Below are 22,500 nucleotides of genomic sequence, written 5' to 3'. Positions count from 1 at the left end.
GTAGCGTATTGTATTAAAGTAGTGTAGTGTAGTGTAGTGTAGTGTAGTGTAGTGTAGTGTAGTGTAGTGTAGCGTATTGTATTAAAGTAGTGTAGTGTAGTGTAGTGTAGTGTAGTGTAGTGTATTGTAGTGTAGTGTAGTGTAGTGTAGTGTATTGTAGTGTAGTGTAGTGTAGTGTAGTGTAGTGTAGTGTAGTGTGTAGTGTAGTGTGTAGTGTAGTGTAGTGTAGTGTAGTGTATTGTAGTGTAGTGTAGTGTAGTGTAGTGTAGTGTAGTGTAGTGTGTAGTGTAGTGTGTATTGTAGTGTAGTGTAGTGTAGTGTAGTGTAGTGTAGTGTAGTGTAGTGTATTGTAGTGTATCAGGGTTAGTGTTGTGTGGTCCTGTACCCTCTTTAGAGATCTTGCAGGTGAACAGGGCGTGGCCTTTGCAGGTGCCCCGGGTCATCCTGGCCTTGTAGAAAACGCCCTCCTTCCCAGCCTTGATGAGCTGCAGCAGGCTCAGATCTGACCTGCTGAAACGGGCTCCCTGGGACCCATCATATACACATTGTGGTTGTTATAGAATAGAATGGAATAGAACCAGGGGAGGCTGGTGGAGGTAGAAATCGGAGGACAGGCTCATGGTAGGTCCAGCATATAGTTTTGTGTGTTGCTTCCCCCGTTGGCAACACTGAAAATGTGAAAACGTGCATCTGCTACTTTCTCTAATAGCTCCAAACATGAGCATATCCTTGTAAACAAACCAAACGTGAACTAGGCACAAAAAGGCCAGTGTCCTACCATGACACCAGATTTTAGAAAAAATGCTTTGTTTGGACCGATACAGCACTCTTCACTGAGCGTTCTTCATCATGTGATCTCATTCCTTGATTGCTACCGATTTATCATGGCCATTTAGCACTGTTTTAAAGCAAAAAATCTACATACGGGACCTTTAATTCTATGTATGAATTCACACGCTAAGTTAAGTTAAGTGGAACTCTGTTCACGTTTATAATTGGTGTGTCTGCTGCCCTTGCAGGGAGACGGAGGAAGAGTATGACACTTCTAGTAAGCAAATTCATTTTGATTGGCCATCGCATCAGTATGCTTACCTGTTGTGGGGGTCTCCATGGTAGCATGGAGACAGACTTGTTTTTGTTTCGGTGCAGTGGGGTCTGCTCAGCGTCCTTTTGTCCCTGCACCTCCGCGAATGTGAGAGGGGATTGCGAGTTGGTGGGGCACGAGAGGACCGGAGACTCCTCAGAGAGAACGTGTACGAGCCGCCCTGCTCCTCCCTGCAGGCGTCTAATGGTTCGGACCAAGGAACGATACCTGAGGATAGCGAGAAGAGATATGGACCGATCCATATGGCAATAGCGGGCACAGGAGGGGGGGTTGGGGGGTTCTGAGTGTTCTGAGTATCTACTGCAGGGGAGGCTGGTGGAGGTAGAAATTGGAGGATGGGCTCATTGTAATGCATAGGATGGAATAAGGAATTGTATCAAACTAGTGAGGATTATTCCATTCCATGCATTACAATGAGCCTGTCCTCCGATTTCTACCTCCACCAGCCTCCACTGATCTACTGTACTAACTGACAGGCACTAATGTTTGAACCCTTATACTTGACCTCAGCAGAAATAGAACACAAATCAGAGCATGGGTGCTATGGGTACTACAGGTCACCTATAGGGCTACACCACCATAGAGACCCATTCAGGTAACATCCACCACCATACAGACTCATTCAGGTAACATCGAACACCATACAAACCCATTCAGGTAACATCCACCACCATACAGACCCATTCAGGTAACATCGAACACCATACAAACCCATTCAGGTAACATCCACCACCATACAGACTCATTCAGGTAACATCCACCACCATACAGACCCACTGAGGTAACATCCACCACCATACAGACCCACTGAGGTAACATCCATCACCATACAGACCCATTCAGGTAACATCCACCACCATACAGACCCATTCAGGTAACATCCACCACCATACAGACCTACTGAGGTAACATCCACCACCATACAGACCCACTGAGGTAACATCCACCACCATAGAGACCCACTGAGGTAACATCCACCACCATAGAGACCCACTGAGGTAACATCCACCACCATAGAGACCCATTCATGTAACATCCACCACCATAGAGACCCATTCAGGTAACATCCACCACCATACAGACCCATTCATGTAACATCCACCACCATACAGACCCACTGAGGTAACATCCACCACCATACAGACCCATTCAGGTAACATCCACCACCATACAGACCCATTCAGGTAACATCCACCCACCATACAGACCCATTCAGGTAACATCCACCACCATACAGACCCATTCAGGTAGCATCCACCACCATACAGACCCATTCAGGTAACATCCACCACCATACAGACCCATTCAGGTAGCATCCACCACCATACAGACCCATTCAGGTAACATCCACCACCATAGAGACCCATTCAGGTAACATCCACCACCATACAGACCCATTCAGGTAACATCCACCACCATAGAGACCCATTCAGGTAGCATGTCTTACTTTCTGAGCCACAGTGCCCCCAGCACCAGCAGAGCCAGGAGAGTGAGGGAAGAGACACTGATCAGGATGTAGTGGGCCAGGCCAAAGGTCTCCCTCCCGTCTGACGGACTGGCACCTGTCAGCGTTCACAGCCACACAGAACACAGGACGAGGCGCTAGGTCACACAACGTTATCTACGACCTAACCTCGTCCCCAGACGACATTGCACACAGCGCACATAAGCCTGGGATGACAACGACTCACACCTGGCCTTAGTGGGAGTGAGTTTCTGAGTAAAGTATTTATTGGTATTTGACTTCAGTGAGTCACACAGCTGCGAGGCGCAGCGCCCAATCAGAAACGTGTGGCGTGAAAGCACTGGGGGGAAGAGCTGTGGGAGACGACCGATGCAAAGTCCCGCGCTGTCTGTTTTCTACGGTCTTTCTATTGGCTTAACGAAGGCCAAGTCTGATGCGTTGATCCACCAGACCTTTCGCGCATTTGAGCAGAAGTGTCTGGGAACGAGACTGTCTACTAACTGTTACAGAAATTACACTCTGGGTGGAATTGACTCAAAGTATGTTACATACATGTATTGGAGAGGGTAGGTAATAGGGGTTATGTGTTACATACATGTATTGGAGAGGGTAGGTAATAGGGGTTATGTGTTACATACATGTATTGGAGAGGGTAGGTAATAGGGGTTATGAGGTAAAATGATAAAACAAAGACGAATAGCCAAGGGTGGGTATGTAACTCATGCAATGAAGTCTTTGTTGAGGCGGCCATGTCACCTTGCGAGGTATTGTTTCCAGCCATTACTTGAGTGAAATTAGACATATGACTGGCTGAGAGTCAGGTATCTGTTGCAGTGCTCTGAAATACACATATACACACACACACACACACACACACACACACACACACACACACAGATCCAGAGACATTTTCGTTAGTACAAAGTACACATCTCAAAACGCATAACAAAAAAATTTGAAGAATATAATTTACAATAAATACATCAAAGATAACATAACTAACTAACAAACAAACAAACAAACAAACAAACAAACAAACAAATAAATACAAAAAGAAACAGACAGATATAAAGTTAAGGAGTTCTAAGGAGTGCTGCTGAGAGCTGGTTGTCCTTTAGGTCCTGTTGTGTCATTGCAGGGTTGGCAAAGACTAAAGGTTAGATGTGATGATAATAAAGGAATAAAACACCATCACTTACACTGAAAGCATTACAATGAGCCCGTCCTCCGATTTCTACCTCCACCAGCCTCCCCTGATTTCCACCCAGATGTCCCCTGGGCTAGTGACACGAGTCAACCAGACTCTAGAAGACTTCAAACTCATGTAGCTATAGACTCAGCAGCTGACTGACATGTCTGACTGATACACATCTCTTGTCTGTTTGTGGGTACCTGTGTCTCTCTCTGAGGTCTTGTGACAGAGAGAGAAAGAGAGAGGGAGAGAGAGAGAGAGAAAGAGAGAGAGAGAGAGAGAGTCAGACCCCCTGAAGAGAAAAAAGAAAGACCTTGTTCTGAGAAAACAAAAGTAGGAGGAGGAGGGCTTAGGTTTGTGTGTCAACCACATCGCATGTGCAGGAAATGCAGAGTAGCATCTTAGGGTTAACTCAGCCTTGACACTGAGCTACCTCAGACACACAACAGTGGAGGCTGGTGGAGCCCGTCCTCCGATTTCTACCTCCACCAGCCTCCACTGGCACACAACAATAATACCATGAAACAGGTGAGGAGGTGCTTTCTGTGGCTTCAGCACTTTCTCAAAATGTCCATTTGAGACAGTCCCATGGGGGGGGGGGATGGGGAACAATATGCACCTGACAGGTATTTGAAAGATAGTCGGAATTAGACGAACCATTGAGTGCCGGGTTAGGGTTCCATTCCATGCATTACAATGAGCCCGTCCTCCGATTTCTACCTCCACCAGCCTCCCCTGGTTGAGTGACCACACTCTGACTGTGAAAGTAGTGTGTAGTGGGAGTGCATAAGAAAAACCCCTGTAGTTCTCAGCTCAGATGTGAATGTCATCATCTTCGGAAGGTGCTGCTCTAACCACTGGTCCCTGCAGAGATGCAGGCCCCGATGGAGGGCTGTGGTTTCCTTCAGACATAATAACTGTATGAGAGCACCCCCCCCCCCCCCACTAACTCTCTCTTTCTCTCTCTCTCTCTCTTTAGCTGTAAAATGGGGGCTATCTCACCTGCTTTGTTTTCATGTGAGAATTACATAATTGCATAGTTTTTGGTGATCTGACATATGATTAGTACTCTATATAAAAAAGTTATCCTAAAGTCAACCATGTCAAATTTTAGCATTATTATATTGATCAAAAGTTACACAGGAGCCCTGTGCGACATCAACTTGAAAGTAGGGAGTTATCATGTTTTTCCATTGCTGGAGGGGAATCCACTCATGTTTTAGGTATCAGATTATTCCCCTAGGTAATCCTAAAGGGCATGAATGGAAGCGTACAAGACCTGCCTGTAAATTCTCACCCCTCAATACTACGAGCCTCTTCTTAGAGTACGCCATCTTAGCTGTATCTCTGATATATTATTTTTAAAAACAGACCTCCAGCCCTGTCCAAAATCCCAATCCAGCCAGAGCGCTAACCCTAACCCTTTTATGCACGGTCTCTCAATTGGAGACAATAAACACTCACTTATAACAGCTGCTGGCTGCTGTAATGGTATTGGTTGTTGGTTATTCTGTTATTGATAGATTTGACCACAATTGTTCTCCTTTTCCCCCCCACTGACTTTGAATGGAAGGATAGCAAACCTCTGGTCTCCAGATGAATATTTTAGAAATTCCACAGTTGAATGTGTGTCTCGTTGACTTTTTACAATAGAGGATGGTGTATAGTTCGATGAAGTGAAGGTTTGAAAAGTCTGAATTTCATCATTTCCTTCAGAAGTTAGAAAACTCTGGCAATCCTAAAGGACATGAATGGAAGCATACTAGACCTGCCTGTAAATTCTCAACCATAAATACTACAAACCTCTTAGAGTACTAAGTCTCTCTCTCTCTCCCTCCCTCCCTCCCTCACACAAAGTCACACACACACAATCCGTGACTTCATTGCATCTGTTGTATTTAATTTGTTTCTTGGATATGTATTACAGCTCAACAGTATCACTCCATATACAACTACAAGTACAGTATTCTTTACAGTTCATATTCAAACGCATCTGTTTTATTGGCTTATTTACAAAACACTTATGTACATATTCAATGTCAGTGCAATGTCATTTTTATACTTTAAAACAACACTTTACAAAATAAAGTTCATTAAATTAACACAATCTCTTTCCGAACCATTGAAATTAACTTAACAAAACATTAGGTAAGACTAGAAGATGAGGGCAGGGACATAAACTCAGTGTTAGCTTGCACTACCAAACCTGTCAACGGGTCATACCATACTGCCAGAGAGGGAGGGGTGTTACATTAATAACCTAACCGTGTCTTTCACAGGTTTCAAATGATGACGAGTGTTGTTTTTTTTTTAAAGCAGAGTTGTCAATTCAATTTCAATGACTGTCTTCTCCACAGAAATTCTATCATCTGATTCCGGAATCGGTTGGAATTGGAATGAACAACTGACCTCCCCACCCGATCTTTTAAAAGAACAGGTCATCTGTGTGCTTGCAGGTACAAAGGGGTTGGGGATGCTGCAACCTCGGTGGAGCTGGTTTCCTGTCTTTGCTAAAACCAGCCAGGTGACACACCTCATGTACAGTTACTCTATCAGCCAATCAAGATCTCTAAAACCAAAGTCATGTGCAAAACATTCCCTTTGAGTCAGATGGTGGATTTAAAACGTTGGAAAAAACACTCTCTCTATAACATTCAACATAACAGTTAAACATTGTTTACAGTCAAGGGGGGGTGGGGGGGATAAAGAGCAAAAAAAAATAAAAATAATGAAAAAAACAAAAAAACAACAACATTTGAACTGGGCAACCAGGCATAAATAACGTTTCGGCAATACAATTGCATTTGTCAAAATTGCAAAACACCATTTTCTGACAAGGGATAATAAAAGGTTCATTCAATGGAAGACATTTTATCCAGTAGTACATCCTTGATTATTACCCCTTATAAATACAGCAGCAAAAACAGTAGAAGGAGTTAGGGGCTAATTAGTTTAAATTCTCTCCAATGATTTTCAAAGCTGGAGGTCAGCTTCGCTACAAGAGAATGTCTAATAAAAACAGAATCATATAAATATTGAAAACCATCGACCATTCAATGTTTTTCTAAAAGAAACACAATCTGTTCACAGTGGTGATTTTAAGATGTGGCTCAACGGAAGAGCTTTTTGCGAATGCTACTAACAAGCCAGATAAGCAACTCGGAGACTGACTTTGAAGTTAAAGTGAAAGCAGGGTTCAGGTCAGGGGGAGGCTGGTGGAGGTAGAAATCGGGAGGACGGGCTCGTTGTAATGCATGGAATGGAGTGAGGAACGGTATCAATCATACCGTTACTCATTCCGTCCCATGCATTACAACGAGCCCGTCCTCCGATTTCTACCTCCACCAGCCTCCCCCTGGTCGAGAGCAAAGTCTCCTCTAACAGTCAAAACAAACTAGCAACACCACCTGATAAAGCCAACTCCTGAAAAACCAGGGGCCTGTTCAACATTTACTTTAAATTGTGTGGAACAGATACAATTCACTATCATTACAATGAAGATAGGGTTAATCATGTACGTCAGCTCTAACACGTGACATCACTACCTGCAACATTCTGAACTCTCCACCTTGCCGCCCGGGTTTTCTCACGCCACTCTAACGGGAGCCTTCCATTGGCTACTACAATCGGTGTAGGACTTTGGCTTTCACCATGCGGGTCGTTTCCAACCTGACACAGAGACATTATATGACATCAGATAAGCAGCGGCTATGCTAACACTCATTAAAATCAGTAATACACTTTACTTCCCGCACACAATCATAACGCCTTAATAGCACTGCCATAAGGGTGTCGTAATGCGACATAGCATAACTGACATGACATTGGGTCACGATATATATGAAATGTCATACAACTCCATTCTTTTACAGTGGCCATAGGTTACAGTGGAGTTCAATGGTCACGGCACTTTGCGGCCTATGTCGTCCTTTATGTCAGCGCTATAAACACCCTACGACTGCAGCACTTTCAGTGGTATGTCATCACAAATGACTTTTTTCTAGCAGCTGAAGTGAATGGTTAAAAACACAGGACGCTTTGGGGATGGCGCTGCGGGTGCTAGCTAGGTAGCTAGCTAGCAGATACACTATATGGCATGGAGGCTGGACAAGAAAGCGGACCAGGGTCCTAGTGCCGTCGTATTACTGTAGCTCTCATTCAAATACCTGAACATGGAACTTGAATACGGCTGCATGGTGTGCCTGGTATTGTAGCAATGCTTTTGCAGTTTTTGAGTTAATTCTAAGTTCATTCTAAAATGAGTAAGGTAACCTAAGGGGCACCTAAAATGGGGCACCTAATTGATAGAAAACGAACGGTATTTCCATCAGGGGAGGCTGGTGGAGGTAGAAATCGGAGGACGGGCTCATTGTAATGCATGGAACAGAATGAGGAACGGTATCAGACACAAATGTGTTTGATACCATTCCTCATTCCTTTCGATGCATTACAATGAGCCCGTCCTCCGATTTCTACCTCCACCAGCCTCCACTGGTTTCCCCCCTGATGTGACGAGCAGTCACACGTTTACAGCACTCTGGTTTACTTTACAGTGTCGGACTGGATCTCCATGGAAACAGTAGTGATGGCAACATCCCTAATGAACCAAGCGGGAATAGAATGAATCACAACGATACAAAATAAAATCTCTATAAAATAAGATATTTGGATAAAGAAAAAAAGAATAAATTAAGAATATACATATACTATATACTTTAAGCGGCTCTTTGAAACATACTCTATGGCACCGGTGCTGAACGTAACTGAAATTTAAACTCAGGCTTGTGAGTTAAAAAAAAAAAAAAAAAACGACTGCAATGTTAACAATCAGTATGGGTACACTGATCAACATTACACAAATTAAGTTTTCGTTTTGGCAGTTGCTTGATGAACCATTTCTTAGCAAAGGCCAAATCTAGGGCTATAACTTCAACAGGGAGTGGAGTCTCTCTCTTCGTAAAGGGAGAATATATTCTTTTGAAATGTGTGTGTGTGGACCTCAAAAAGGAAGCATGTGAAGTTCTAATACTGTCACAAATATTCTACGGTTACAGTTGGCCAATGGGGACTGCAGAAGACAGTGAGGTAGCATGAGTCCTTTCTACTGAGGGAAAATAACTAAATAAGAAACCATTGGAAAATATCCCTCGTCAATAACAAAATACAGTTGTCAATCTATGACCTGTATTGAAACTGTATTATTGAGCTATTGACTGTGACATCATGAAGGAGGGCAGACCTATCTTGATGGAAGCCAGAGTTACGCCTGCAAGTATGAAGCTACGATCTTCCAGCTGGAACATGACACACACACTCAACAGAGAAGCAATGTCAGTTCGTGTGTGTGTGTGTGTGTGTGTGTGTGTGTGTGTGTGTGTGTGTGTACAGTGTGTGTACAGTGTGTGTGTGTCTAGAAATGTTGATACAGCTTGTTTGATGGCATGGGCTGCCCTGGTTCAAAGTACTGGAAGCCATTCTCACAGGGCTTATCATGCACCTAAAAGTGCACCTGTTTAGTGCTTATAAAGTGGGGGCCATTTTGTTCTCTTGGCAACCTTGATGCTAGTCGTCAGATCTCTGTGCTCTCCTGGGAGTAAGTGCTGTATAACGCTTCCCCTCAGCGAGTGGGTATCACTGTCCAAAACTACAACAACATGACAACCGACATCTTAGTGGTTTAGTTGGTGATGATTCCTTTGGGGGAGGGGGGAAGAGGGGGGGGGGGGAAGAGGGGCAAACGCCGCCATTTTGTGCTTCCTGGCTTCCAACTGGCTGAAGAAGCGAATCCGTCGATCGCGGCGGCGGCGGCGTTGGCCAGAGTGCAGGCGGGAGCTGCGTCGATTGGTGGAAAACGGTGCGCAGAGGATCACTGGAGGACGCAGTACTTCTTGTAGTCGGATTCAAAGTCTTCGTCCATGCTACTGGTGTCGGCCATCTTTTTGCCGTCGGTCTGCGGGAGGAACTGGGAGTAGTCGACGCCCTGCTGCTCGTAGAAGAGGATGTAGGCGGAGTCGGGGTCGATCTCGTCAGAGTGCACTTCCTGGAGGGAGAGGAGACGCACGTGTTTATGACTTCCTGTACAGTGATGCTACTAAAGGGGGTTTCGTTATGTCGTCCGTTGACTTGGAAGCAACACGCTATGGATGTCCGTCGTGTCACAAGCTGCAGAATGTAAACATAACTGGACACATTTGTCATTTTTTGGAGATGGACACTATGATTACTAGCAAAAGCAAAGGTCTCGCTGGGACTACATATACAGAAACATGTATGCACTCACTGCAATGTAACTCGCTTTGGATAAAAGTGTCAGATATCTGGCATATATTATATTATTATAATATTATATTATGAATCCGAATTGTTGTTTCAATTTGTTTCTCAGTTGATTCCGCTCGTTTCAGCAGGAGGCTACTGTATATCAATCAATCAATCAAGCTTTATTTATATAGCGCCTTTCATACAAAATTGCTATACAAGGTGCTTAACAGTAAAATTTAAAATACATAAGTACAGAACATACAAGCATACAGACATAGAGAATAGAAATAGAAATAATAATGGATTAAGAGGGTAAATAAAAAGAAAACAAAAATAGAAGTGCAAATGGATTAAGAGAAAGCTAAGCTAAAAAGGTGTGTCTTAAGGTTTCTTTTAAAAGTGTTTATGGATTGTGACACCCTAAGCTCATGAGGTAGGTTCTTCCAGAGGCGGGGATCATAGACACTAAAAGCTGCCTCCCCGTATTTCTTTGTCCTCGCCCCGGGTATGAGTAAAAGACCAGTGTCAGAGGACCCGAGAGGTCTCGATGGACTGTAAACTGAAAGCATATCTGACAGGTATTCAGGCGCTAGACCATTTAGTGATTTGAACTCCAGTAAAAGTATCTTGAAATCAATTCTAAAACTGAGAGGCAACCAATAAAGAGACTTTAAGACAAGAGAGATGTGTGCTCTTCAATACACATGCTGCTGCATTCTGAATGATCTGTAGCTTGTTTATAGTTTTTTAGGTAGACCAGAGAAGAGAGCATTGCAGTAACCTAACCTGTTAGTGATAAACGTATGCATAAGTCTCTCAGTATCTGCCAGGAAGAGAAATGGCTGCACTTTGGCAATATTTCTAATGTGATAAAAAGTGGTTTTAGTGATATTACTGATGTGTGATTCAAAATTCAAATCAGGGTCTAGAAGCACGCCAAGGTTTTTTGCAAGGGGCTTGGTGTTTTGTGCTAGAGACTTTAAGCTAGTGCATAGTTTCTCTCGTTTGACCTTTGTGAGTATGACCTCCGTCTTATCTTTGTTTAATTGCAGGAAGTTATGGGACATCCACGAGTTGATATGATTAATGCACTGAACTAGTTTATCAATAGGGCTGATGTCATTGGGTGAAATGTACAGTTGTGTATCATTGGCATAGCTATGAAAATTAATCCCATGTTCTCTGATAATGTTTCCTAGAGGCAGCATATAGAGACTGAACAACACAGGTCCCAAAATGGAGCCTTGAGGGACCCCACATGTTATACTAGTGTTAGCTGAGGAATGAGAAGCTCTGCCGGACAGATAAGTCCTAAATCAGTCTAAAACGGAGCCAGAGAGACCAACACAATTCTGTAATCTGTTAATAAGGATGTCATGATCAACTGTATCAAATGTAGCGCTTAAATCTAAGAGTACTAATATTGTGAGTTTATTGTCATCCATATTCATTCTTAAGTCATTTACGACCTTAACTAGTGCTGTCTCAGTACTATGGTGGGAACGAAAACCAGATTGAAATTTCTCAAGTGTACCGCTGAAATGAAGGTAATCATTTAGCTGTCTGAATATTAGTTTCTCAAGAATTTTACTTAAAAAGGAAAGAAATTGGCCTGAAGTTATTTAGTACTAAAGGATCCAGTTTATATTTCTTTAGGAGGGGTTTTACAACAGCATTTTTCAGTGCCTTGGGGAAAGTACCTGTGAGCAGGGAGTAATTTGCAATCGCTATAACTTCATCCTCCAGGCAAATAAAAAAGGTGGTGGGGATGGGGTCAAGTGAGCAGGTAGAGGGTTTTAGTTCCATAACTTCTTTCCTCAGCATGTCTTTATCAGTAGCAGCAAAATCATTCATAGTGAACTTAGGCAGAGGGGTAGTGTCCGAAGACAGGGGCTCACGCACATTCTGTAAAACATGTTTGAGGTCCAGCCTGATTTTTGTTATCTTGTCCCTGAAAAATGTGGCAAATTCTTCGCTTTTTGATACTGAGGAGAATAAAGCGTGTTTTTTTGGGGCTGGATTTATAAGGCTGTCAATAGTTGAGAAAAGTATTCTAGGATTATTAAGATTATTAGAAATCAGCTTTGAGAAATGAGCTTGTCTTGCATTTCTAATTGCTCTGTTGAAGTTGGTGAGGTGTTCTTTGGACAAAGCTCGCTCACAAAGCAATGAGCGCAGAGGAGTCTGTATTCAGACTTCAGCCAAAGTTAGGCTGATGTGATGTTGATGGGGAAGGTAATCTTTGTGTGAGAGAACGGGAGGGGGATGCAACAGTGTGCATGAATGTGTCACTGTCACCTTGATTACTTCAATGTTACTCTCCTCCTGTGCACTTGCGTTCTAAACTTTCATTTGTTGGCGAGGTTGTAGCAACCTTATGATGGGTATAGGGTGGGTACATTTGAGTATCATGCTTGGGGTGGGTCTGTAAAAATAGCCTAAACCTATCGGATGTTACATCGACCTGGGTGAATGGAATATCCATTGATCCAATATCCAGCCATATGCTGTAATAGAAATTATGCCATGGTCATTTCGTGAGCGACACCTTTCCCCTCTCAATATGTTGGAGAAAATACATGGCTGCAGTCGGATGGGTCCTGTAGTCTATATTGATGATTTGTGTAAATCACATTTGTATTATTTTTTGTTTTGAGAGCCTCAGGTATTCAGTAATCATTGCAAGTCCAAAAGGCTGTTTGTATTTGCAGCAATATGGAATTGGCGAAACCAAGGGGAATACAAAGGGGACGTGGCCAAATCAGTTGTCAATGATGGTTGTAATTTTTTACCAACACGGCCTCTCAACACGGTGTCCTATTCGTCACCACAAATATTTCTCTCTCTCGCCAGGAGTTGAACTCTATTGATCTGTGGGCTTGCCCGCCGTTTTGTTGTCCCAGTCCGTCCCTGGGGGAGGGTCATCTTTCTCTTGATCGTTTCCGATTAACAAACACAGGCGTGATAATTTATCCAGCACGCTCTCTGCTACAGTAAACAAAATAAATGCGTCATTATTACGATTGCACTGCGTGAACAAGAGAAGGGTGCCCTTGCTGCAAATGTGGACTATAATGTGGACTATTAAAACTGTAAGCTACTTTTCTACCCAGTCTCAATCCCACTGAACCCCAACATACTGTACTTACTGCAGTCACGCATGAACATTCCGAACTTCATTCATAATGTAGTCATTCTGTTACATTATTATAGCCGACTCTTATTCATGTTAGACTGCACTCAAACATTTCCCCCTATTTCTCTCCGCTGTGAGAGAATGCGTGATCTTGAATTCATGAGCTGCTATAATAAACTTGATTTTGCCAATCTACATGTATCTGATAGGGCAAACCAGTCTCTTTTCAACCATCCTTCACAGCTCTACTCGCCCCCTTGTGGCGGCTCTCGGCAGGACTTCACACTGCATATGTGGTGCAGTGGCGGTGTGCAGGGACTAACCCCTGCCTACTGTACTAAGCTTGCACGTAAGGTCATTTGAGTCATTTACTGGACTTTACAGTTAGCTAGCTACCGTGACTCTCTTTTGCTAGCCATCGTAACATCTGTCTTGAAAAATGACATTGTACATTGTGCAATTTGTGACGTATGGACTTTCACAGCGTATTCCATTACAAAGTGTGTCAGCTCGGCTGTGTTGAAGAACTGGAACAAAATTCAGAAATTGGAGCAAAAACTCCCCCCCCAAAAAACCCAATCATGTTCTGAGCAGAAGACCGATGACCACGTCGTCTGAGACCTTATCATAGCGTCAGGGGAGGCTGGTGGAGGTAGAAATCGGAGGACGGGCTCATTGTAAATACATGAAACGGAACACACGTGTGTTTGATACCACTCATTCCGTTTCATGTATTACAACAAGCCTGTCCTCCGATTTCTACCTCCACCAGCCTCCCCAGGGCCTAGTGACAGGCTGTCAGTGACAGGTTGAAACACAGCCTCTTACCTTACAGCTGCTGTCGTTGTAGCAGTACCACTTCTCATTGGGGTTTTTGGCGTAGGTCACGTAGTGCCCCCCTCCCATGATCCCTGAGTGGCACTGGGGGGAAGAGAGGAGGGACCGCATTACTCATCATCCTCAACAACAAACATAACTGTATTTTCATAAGAGTTATATAATGATAATAATAATAATGATAATAATAATAATAATAATAATAATTATTATTATTATTATTATATCTCATTCAAAAGAGCCCTTAAGGCAACATCAAAGGGTTGCAAGTACCCAAATATCAACAGAAAGTGGATTGATGCTTGTCTGGCTCCCATACAGTAAGCGACTTAACCACCAGTGGAGGCTGGTGGAGGTAGAAATCGGAGGACTCCCTTCTACCTCCACCAGCCTCCCCTGTTAGCCACACCTACGGCCAGGCTAACAGCAGCTAGCTAGCAGTTGGCTAACGCACGCCAAGTATGGATCCATCTAACCAGTGCACAGGCTATAACAGAGCTAGCCTACTTACCGAGATTGCATATAGGTTGTACATTGGCTCTAGACAGATGTTGTCTATATGGTGCAGCAGAGATGCCCCAGGCTCTGAAGTGGTCTCCATGTTGGTGTCAGCGATGGGCTCCATGCTCAGGCCGTTGCTGACACTGCTCTCCCCGCTCTCCCCGTTCACCGCCGTCACGTCACGGTGGCGGCCGGGCGCCTCGCCCGCCACGGAAGACTCGGAGGCAGTCGCCTCACCTGACCCTGAACCTCCACCGAACCGCCCTTCCACCCCAGCCACTCTGAGCGCCTCCGCGTCCCCCTGGCCTGGCGCCTCCCTGGGCTCCGTCTCGGGGTTGGCGCCCCCCTCCCTGGTGCCGGCCTCCAGGTTCTCCTTGCTGTTGGAGAGGCGGTGTCGGTTGCCCAGCTGAGGCAGCCTCAGGCGGCCCTGCCTGCGCCCCAATCCCCCTCCCCCGCCTCCACCGGTCTTGGGGCTGCTGGAGGGGCTGCTGGTTCGGCTGAGTGCCGGGGCCGACTTCCTGCCCGTGGCTGGGGAGGCTGCAGAGAGAGAGACACAGAGAGAGAGAGAGCGAGAGAGAGAGAGAGTCAGACCCCCTGAGAGAAATCAGTGTGCTTCAACGAGAGAGGGCTCATCTGTCGCCTCTTCACACTTCCTGTCGAGATGCTTTGTGGTATGCTGTTCATGTCAACAGAAATACCGCTGGCTCTGGTGGGAAATCTTGTCGAAGTGTTTTAGTATGTATGCTTGACCTGAATATAGACCCCCCCCCCCACCCCCTAACCTTTATGAGTGTATGCATGTGTATGTGTGTGTATTTTAAACTAGGACACTGCTGAAGATGAGTAGAGTCAGGGGAGGCTGTTGGGAGGTAGAAATCAGACGACGGAAGCTCACGGTAATGCGTGGAATGGAATGGCCACGTGTTTGATACCATTCCTCACTCCATTCCAAGAGCCTGTCCTCCGGTTTCTACCTCCGACAGCCTCCCCTGGTGGAAATACCAATTAGTTTTCTATCAATTAGAATTAGAACCCCTTTTAGGTGCCCTTAATTTATCTCGCTTGTTCTAGAACAGACTCAAAAACAACAAAAGTACCAGGCACGCCATGTAGGTGTATTCAACCCTAACCCTAAGTATTTGAATGAGAGCTACAGTAATAGGACTGTACCCTGGTCCTCTGTGGCTCAGTTGGTAGAGCATGGCCCGACAGCTCAGGCAAGAGGAAAAATCAACAGCACACTCGACGGTTTCCATAGTTTATTTGACATGGGGGGGTGTTGCAACAAATCAGAGACTGTACTGTTTCTGAGGTCCTCTGTGGATCAGTTGGTAGAGGCATGGCGCTAACAACGCTTAGGTTGTGGGTTTGATTCCTGCTGGGACCATATATACTGAAATGTATGCACTGACTGCAAGTGAGTAAGTCGCTTTGGATAAAAGCGTCAGCTAAATGGCATATATTATATCATTATTATTATAACGGTCCGCTTTCTTGTCCAGCCTCCATGCCATATAGTGTATCTGCTAGCTAGCTACCTAGCTAGCACCCGCAGCGCCATCCCCAAAGCGTCCTGTGTTTTTAACCATTCACTTCAGCTGCTAGAAAAAAGTCATCTGTGATGACATACCACTGAAAATGCTGCAATCGTAGGGTATTCATAGCGCTGTCATAAAGGATGACATAGGTTGTAAGGTGCGCCGTGACAGTCATAACGCCTCTCTAATCTACGGCCATTCCGTTCTGTGCATCACAATGAGCCCCGTCCTCCGATCCGTCTACCTCCACCAGCCTCCCTCCCCTGCTGTGCCTGCCTACCTTTCACGGCGCTGGAGAGGCCTGCGGGGGCGGAGACGGAGGAGATGGTGTCCACGCCCCCTAGCCTCAGGAACCCCTCCCCCTCGCTGTGGGAGTGCAGGCTGTGGTGCTCCGCCTCTCGGGGGGCCAGGAAGGCGCTGGGGTCGAAGCTCTCACGGGGGAACTTGACGATCTTCTGAGATTTGATCCAGCGTCCGTTCACAAACTGGAAGCGCTTCAGGTGGACTATCTGCCCAGCCAAACAACAACAACAACAACATCAATACCACTGCTCTTCTGTACATATCTGTCTATACTGTTCATAATCTGTCTATACTGTTCATAATGCACATATCCCTATATTTTCTTTAATATTACTGTTAATACACTGCACATATCTGTACATACTGTACATACCTGTTTATACTGTTCATACGGCATTCCATATTTATATTTATTCTGCTATCTACCTTATGTTACTGTTAATACATATATACTGCTAGACTGCATTACCTATACAGCTCATATGCTGCTACACTGTTCATACTGCAACCTATTTATTCTGCTTACTCATATACTGCTTACACTGCACTACTTATACTATACTGCACTACTATATTGCTCATTTACTGCACTACCTGTATATACTGTTCATTGCACTTTCTGCTATTTTGCACTTCTGGTTAGACGCTAACTGCATTTCGTTGTCTCTGTACTTGTACTCTGCACAATGACAATAAAGTTGAATCTAATCTAATCTAACAACAACAACAGTACATGAGCCTCCGCTGGTCTATGTGTGCTGCAGGGGAGGCTGGTGGAGGTAGAAATCGGAGGACAGGGGGCTCATTGTAATGCATGGAATGGAATGAGGAACGGTATCAAACATTGTGAACATTGCGTTTGATACCATTTCTCATTCCGCTCCGTGCATTACAATGAGCCCCCCTTGTCCTCCTCCACCTCCACCTCCGCCTCCGCCAGCCTCCCCTGTGTATCCTACGGTACGTCCTAGCGGCCTAGTGCAGGGTGCTCTGACCAGGATGGGCGGCAGCCTCCACAGGTCCAGCTTCTTGGTGGCCAGGCGGTGGGTCTTGCACTTGGAGCAGTAGTAGAGCTCGTCCTCCCCCAGCTCCTCCTCGCTGGTGAAGGCCTGCAGACAGCTGTCCAGGCTGATGGGCTCTGCCTGGGCACGGCGACTCTGCTCCACACTGCCGTGCTCCTCCACGATCTGAGGAGGAGGGGGGGGGGGGGGGGGGGGGGGGGAGGGTGGGGGAGAGGGGGGATGAGGAGAGTGAGAGGACGAGGGGGGTGCGGGAGAGAGGGGGAGAGGGGTGGGGGAGAGAGAGGGGGAGATGGATATAATAATAATTTATTACATTTATAAAGCCCTTTTCATGATATAAGAATAATCTATAAAATAAAATAAAATATAAAATATATAAAAAAAAGAAAAAGAAAATACAATTTAAAAAAAGCAAAAAACATATAAACTTAAAAATCATAAAAGCATCAAAGTGTAGGAGGAAGAGAAGGCCAACCGATAGAGATAAAGACAGTATACAAACACAGACAACCAGACACTAACACAACCAGACACTAACACAACCAGACACTAACACAACCAGACACTAACACAACCAGACACTAACACAACCAGACACTAACACAACCAGACACTAACACAACCAGACACCAACACAACCAGACACCAACACAGACAGACACTAACACAACCAGACACTAACACAACCAGACACTAACACAACCAGACACTAACACAACCAGACACTAACACAACCAGACACCAACACAACCAGACACCAACACAACCAGACACTAACACAACCAGACACTAACACAACCAGACACTAACACAACCAGACACCAACACAACCAGACACTAACACAACCAGACACTAACACAACCAGACACTAACACAACCAGACACTAACACAACCAGACACCAACACAACCAGACACTAACACAACCAGACACTAACACAACCAGACACTAACACAACCAGACACCAACACAACCAGACACTAACACAACCAGACACTAACACAACCAGACACTAACACAACCAGACACTAACACAACCAGACACTAACACAACCAGACACTAACACAACCAGACACTAACACAACCAGACACCAACACAACCAGACACCAACACAACCAGACACTAACACAGACAGACACTAACACAACCAGACACTAACACAACCAGACACTAACACAACCAGACACTAACACAACCAGACACTAACACAACCAGACACTAACACAACCAGACACTAACACAACCAGACACCAACACAACCAGACACCAACACAACCAGACACTAACACAACCAGACACTAACACAACCAGACACCAACACAACCAGACACTAACACAACCAGACACTAACACAACCAGACACTAACACAACCAGACACTAACACAGACAGACACTAACACAACCAGACACTAACACAACCAGACACTAACACAACCAGACACTAACACAACCAGACACTAACACAACCAGACACCAACACAACCAGACACCAACACAACCAGACACTAACACAACCAGACACTAACACAACCAGACACTAACACAACCAGACACCAACACAACCAGACACTAACACAGACAGACACTAACACAACCAGACACTAACACAACCAGACACTAACACAACCAGACACCAACACAACCAGACACCAACACAACCAGACACTAACACAACCAGACACTAACACAACCAGACACTAACACAACCAGACACCAACACAACCAGACACTAACACAACCAGACACTAACACAACCAGACACTAACACAACCAGACACTAACACAACCAGACACTAACACAACCAGACACCAACACAACCAGACACCAACACAACCAGACACTAACACAGACAGACACTAACACAACCAGACACTAACACAACCAGACACTAACACAACCAGACACTAACACAACCAGACACCAACACAACCAGACACTAACACAACCAGACACTAACACAACCAGACACTAACACAACCAGACACTAACACAACCAGACACTAACACAACCAGACACTAACACAACCAGACACCAACACAACCAGACACCAACACAACCAGACACTAACACAGACAGACACTAACACAACCAGACACTAACACAACCAGACACTAACACAACCAGACACTAACACAACCAGACACCAACACAACCAGACACCAACACAACCAGACACTAACACAACCAGACACTAACACAACCAGACACCAACACAACCAGACACCAACACAACCAGACACTAACACAACCAGACACTAACACAACCAGACACTAACACAACCAGACACTAACACAACCAGACACTAACACAACCAGACACCAACACAACCAGACACCAACACAGACAGACACTAACACAACCAGACACTAACACAACCAGACACTAACACAGACAGGCAGACAGACAACTAGACACTAGTTTAGACAGACTGACAGTGTGCTGGAAATCTTTCAGTGAACAACAATAAACGATGTTTGGTCTCAGTTGAGAGTTTTAATGCATATACAAAGTTTAAACAATTCTGCTTACGGCCGGATCAGCATTCCTTCACCAACAGTGTGGATTCAGATACTGAATGCTGTGGCCGAGGAGAGGACCCTCCTTTACTCCATGCTCATACGTCATAGGTCTAGGGGTAAACATATCTTGCACCTGTTTGATGATAGAGAAGCTGGGAAAGAAGCGTAGGCGTTGTGAGCCACTATCTCAAACCTCAGCCTGCAGTTAGGAGTGTTCCAAGGTCACATACATCACAGACACACAGACAGACAGACAACCAGACACTACCACAGACAGACAGACAACCAGACAGACACTAACATAGACAGACAGACAGACACTAACAAAGACAGAGAGTAACAGACAGACATACATACACTAACACACAGACAGACAGACACTAACACACAGACAGACAGACACTAACAGACAGACAGACACAGACAAACACAGACAGACAGACAGACACACCCTAACACAGACAGAAAGATAGACAGACAGACACTAACACAGACAGAGAGTAACAGACAGACATACATACACTAACAGACATACATACACTAACAGACAGACAGACACTAACACAGACAGACAGACACACACACCCTAACACAGACAGAAAGATAGACAGACAGACAGACCCACACACACACACACACACACACACACATCCCTGGATACACAGAACTTCTCCACACACAGTGTGAGGCACATCAGCATGAGTAAGAGTTGTGGTGGTGAGCTCTCTAGTGACACTGTGTGGTAAAGTAGCAGCACTGCTACACTAGCTGTAGTCCTGTCTATCCAGCTTCTCTCATCTCAAAAGATAAGACACAAACAGAACAACACACCACCAGTCCTCAAGTCATAAAGGTAGAGAACATATCAATCTATATCTATGGCAGCGGAGGCTGGTGGAGGTAGAATTGTAGACTGTAAGGAATGGTATCAAACACACGTTTCCTCATTCCGTTCCATGCATCACAATCACCCAGTCCTCCGACCTTACAGTTACGAATGGCTTAACTATTTCATTCCATAACGGCTATCAGCAACAACACCAGTTACGTACACAATCAATATGTGTGATTACCTCCGACGAAGAGACACCCTTCGTCACACCCACCCTGATGAAGACCCGGATAGACGGACTAACTATGAGCCTGATCCTCCCGACGCCTCAGGCTCCACGCAAAAAACCCCAGAAAGGAACCGACTCAGGCGGTGTCACCACCAGCCGTGAAGAGGCAGGAGACTGGGAAGGATGAGACAGTTGTGATAGAACAGCCCGCAGGCAACGACACAGCAGGTGGGACGGCATCACACAGTCATCACGGAGAGGCCAGGGCCCGACAGCTCAGGCAAGAGGAAAAATCAACAGCACACTCGACGGTTTCCATAGTTTATTTGACATGGGGGGTGTTGCAACAAATCAGAGACTGTACTGTTTCTGAGGTCCTCAGATCTGTGGCTCAGTTGGTAGAGGCATGGCACTAACAACGCTTAGGTTGTGGGTTTGATTCCTGCTGGGACCATATATACTAAAATGTATGCACTGACTGCAATATAAGTTGCTTTGGATAAAAGCGTCAGCTAAATGGCGTATATATATATATATATATATAAATAATATATAAAGAAGACAATACATGGAATTGGAGAGCTTTTGGAGAGCTGACCACGGGCCAATGCCTATCGCAGAGACTACGCCACGGAGCCACTTGGGTGAAATTATGCGATTCCTCTGTTTTGATGATGAGGACACCAGACCCATGCGCAAGGAGACACTTTCGTGTGTAACTCGATTGCTTGTTATAAGCCAGGAGACCACATCACTGTTGATGAGCAGTTGTGTCCCACATTGTACAAAGCTTGTACATGGCTAACAAGCCAGACAAGTTTGGCATGAAGTTTTGGTTAACAGCCGACGTGGACACCAAATATATGCTGAATGGATTTCCATATGTGGGTAAAGACGCATCTCAGCCAGGAGGAGAGCGAGTGTCTGAGAATGTAGTGATGAAACTCATGGAGCCTTTCCTGGGCAAAGGAAGAAATGTGACCACGGACACAACACATCTTCACGTCAATTTCCCTGGCAAACAAGTTGATTGCGAGGAAAACGATTCTGGTCTGAACCATGAACAGGGCGAGGCGGGAGCTTGCGCAGCACGGGGAGAGCTGCTCTCAACACTGAAATGTATGCGCTCACTGCAATGTAAGTCACTTTGGATAAAAGCGTTAGCTAAATGGTGTATATAACATCGGTGTTGAAGAGCAGCAAAGCGACCCTCACGGTGGACAGATGGAAGCCAAGAAAGAACGTCAACATTCTCTGATGTGGATTAGGGTAAATTAAATTTAGGGCAAATTTTTTACTGGGGTGTGCGGTATTACTGGGAAAAAATAAAAAATTACATCACGTGGGGTTGGCGGATAAACCAACAGTAGCTGGCCTTGGTGCCTTTAGAAACAGCACCAACAGGCCTTGTGGATGACAACGACGGTCCTGCAGATTGTTGATGGCCCAGCAGCAACGGGGCCCTGGGATCACTACAGACAGATTTCCCATCCGTGCAGCTGCTAATGGGTGTTTCAGTTTCAGGTGCGGGTGTGGATCAGTGTTCCCGTCTC

At 45.1% G+C, this 22,500-nt stretch overlaps 2 protein-coding genes across 2 annotated transcripts in view; both read right to left on the bottom strand.

Moving 5' to 3' along the window:
* Positions 1 to 3,894, bottom strand: part of LOC310822993 (fibroblast growth factor receptor homolog 1) — a 14,375-nt gene extending 10,481 nt beyond the window's left edge. The window contains exons 1-5 of the mRNA XM_083695616.1: positions 3,770 to 3,894; positions 3,327 to 3,408; positions 2,553 to 2,667; positions 1,093 to 1,312; positions 386 to 524 (exon numbers count right to left, since the gene is read on the bottom strand). Coding sequence (XP_083551742.1) covers positions 386 to 524; positions 1,093 to 1,312; positions 2,553 to 2,667; positions 3,327 to 3,372 — 520 coding nt within the window. The 5' untranslated portion in view covers positions 3,373 to 3,408; positions 3,770 to 3,894. The remainder of the gene's footprint in view (positions 1 to 385; positions 525 to 1,092; positions 1,313 to 2,552; positions 2,668 to 3,326; positions 3,409 to 3,769) is intronic.
* Positions 3,895 to 8,230: 4,336 nt separating this feature from the next.
* usp32 (ubiquitin specific peptidase 32) overlaps positions 8,231 to 22,500 on the bottom strand; it is a gene marked incomplete at its 5' end in the record, with an annotated part of 59,968 nt that continues 45,698 nt past the window's right edge. The window contains 5 exons of the mRNA XM_083694560.1: positions 8,231 to 9,802; positions 13,988 to 14,080; positions 14,508 to 15,034; positions 16,316 to 16,544; positions 17,334 to 17,525. Of these exons, the coding sequence (XP_083550686.1) occupies positions 9,629 to 9,802; positions 13,988 to 14,080; positions 14,508 to 15,034; positions 16,316 to 16,544; positions 17,334 to 17,525 (1,215 nt within the window). The 3' untranslated portion in view covers positions 8,231 to 9,628. The remainder of the gene's footprint in view (positions 9,803 to 13,987; positions 14,081 to 14,507; positions 15,035 to 16,315; positions 16,545 to 17,333; positions 17,526 to 22,500) is intronic.

The sequence above is a fragment of the Argentina silus genome (genome assembly GCF_951799395.1).
Source record: "Argentina silus genome assembly, chromosome: X".
NCBI lineage: Eukaryota > Metazoa > Chordata > Actinopteri > Argentiniformes > Argentinidae > Argentina > Argentina silus.
The sequence above is the reverse complement of the archived record's forward strand: the minus strand, read 5'-3'. Positions and strand labels throughout refer to the sequence as shown.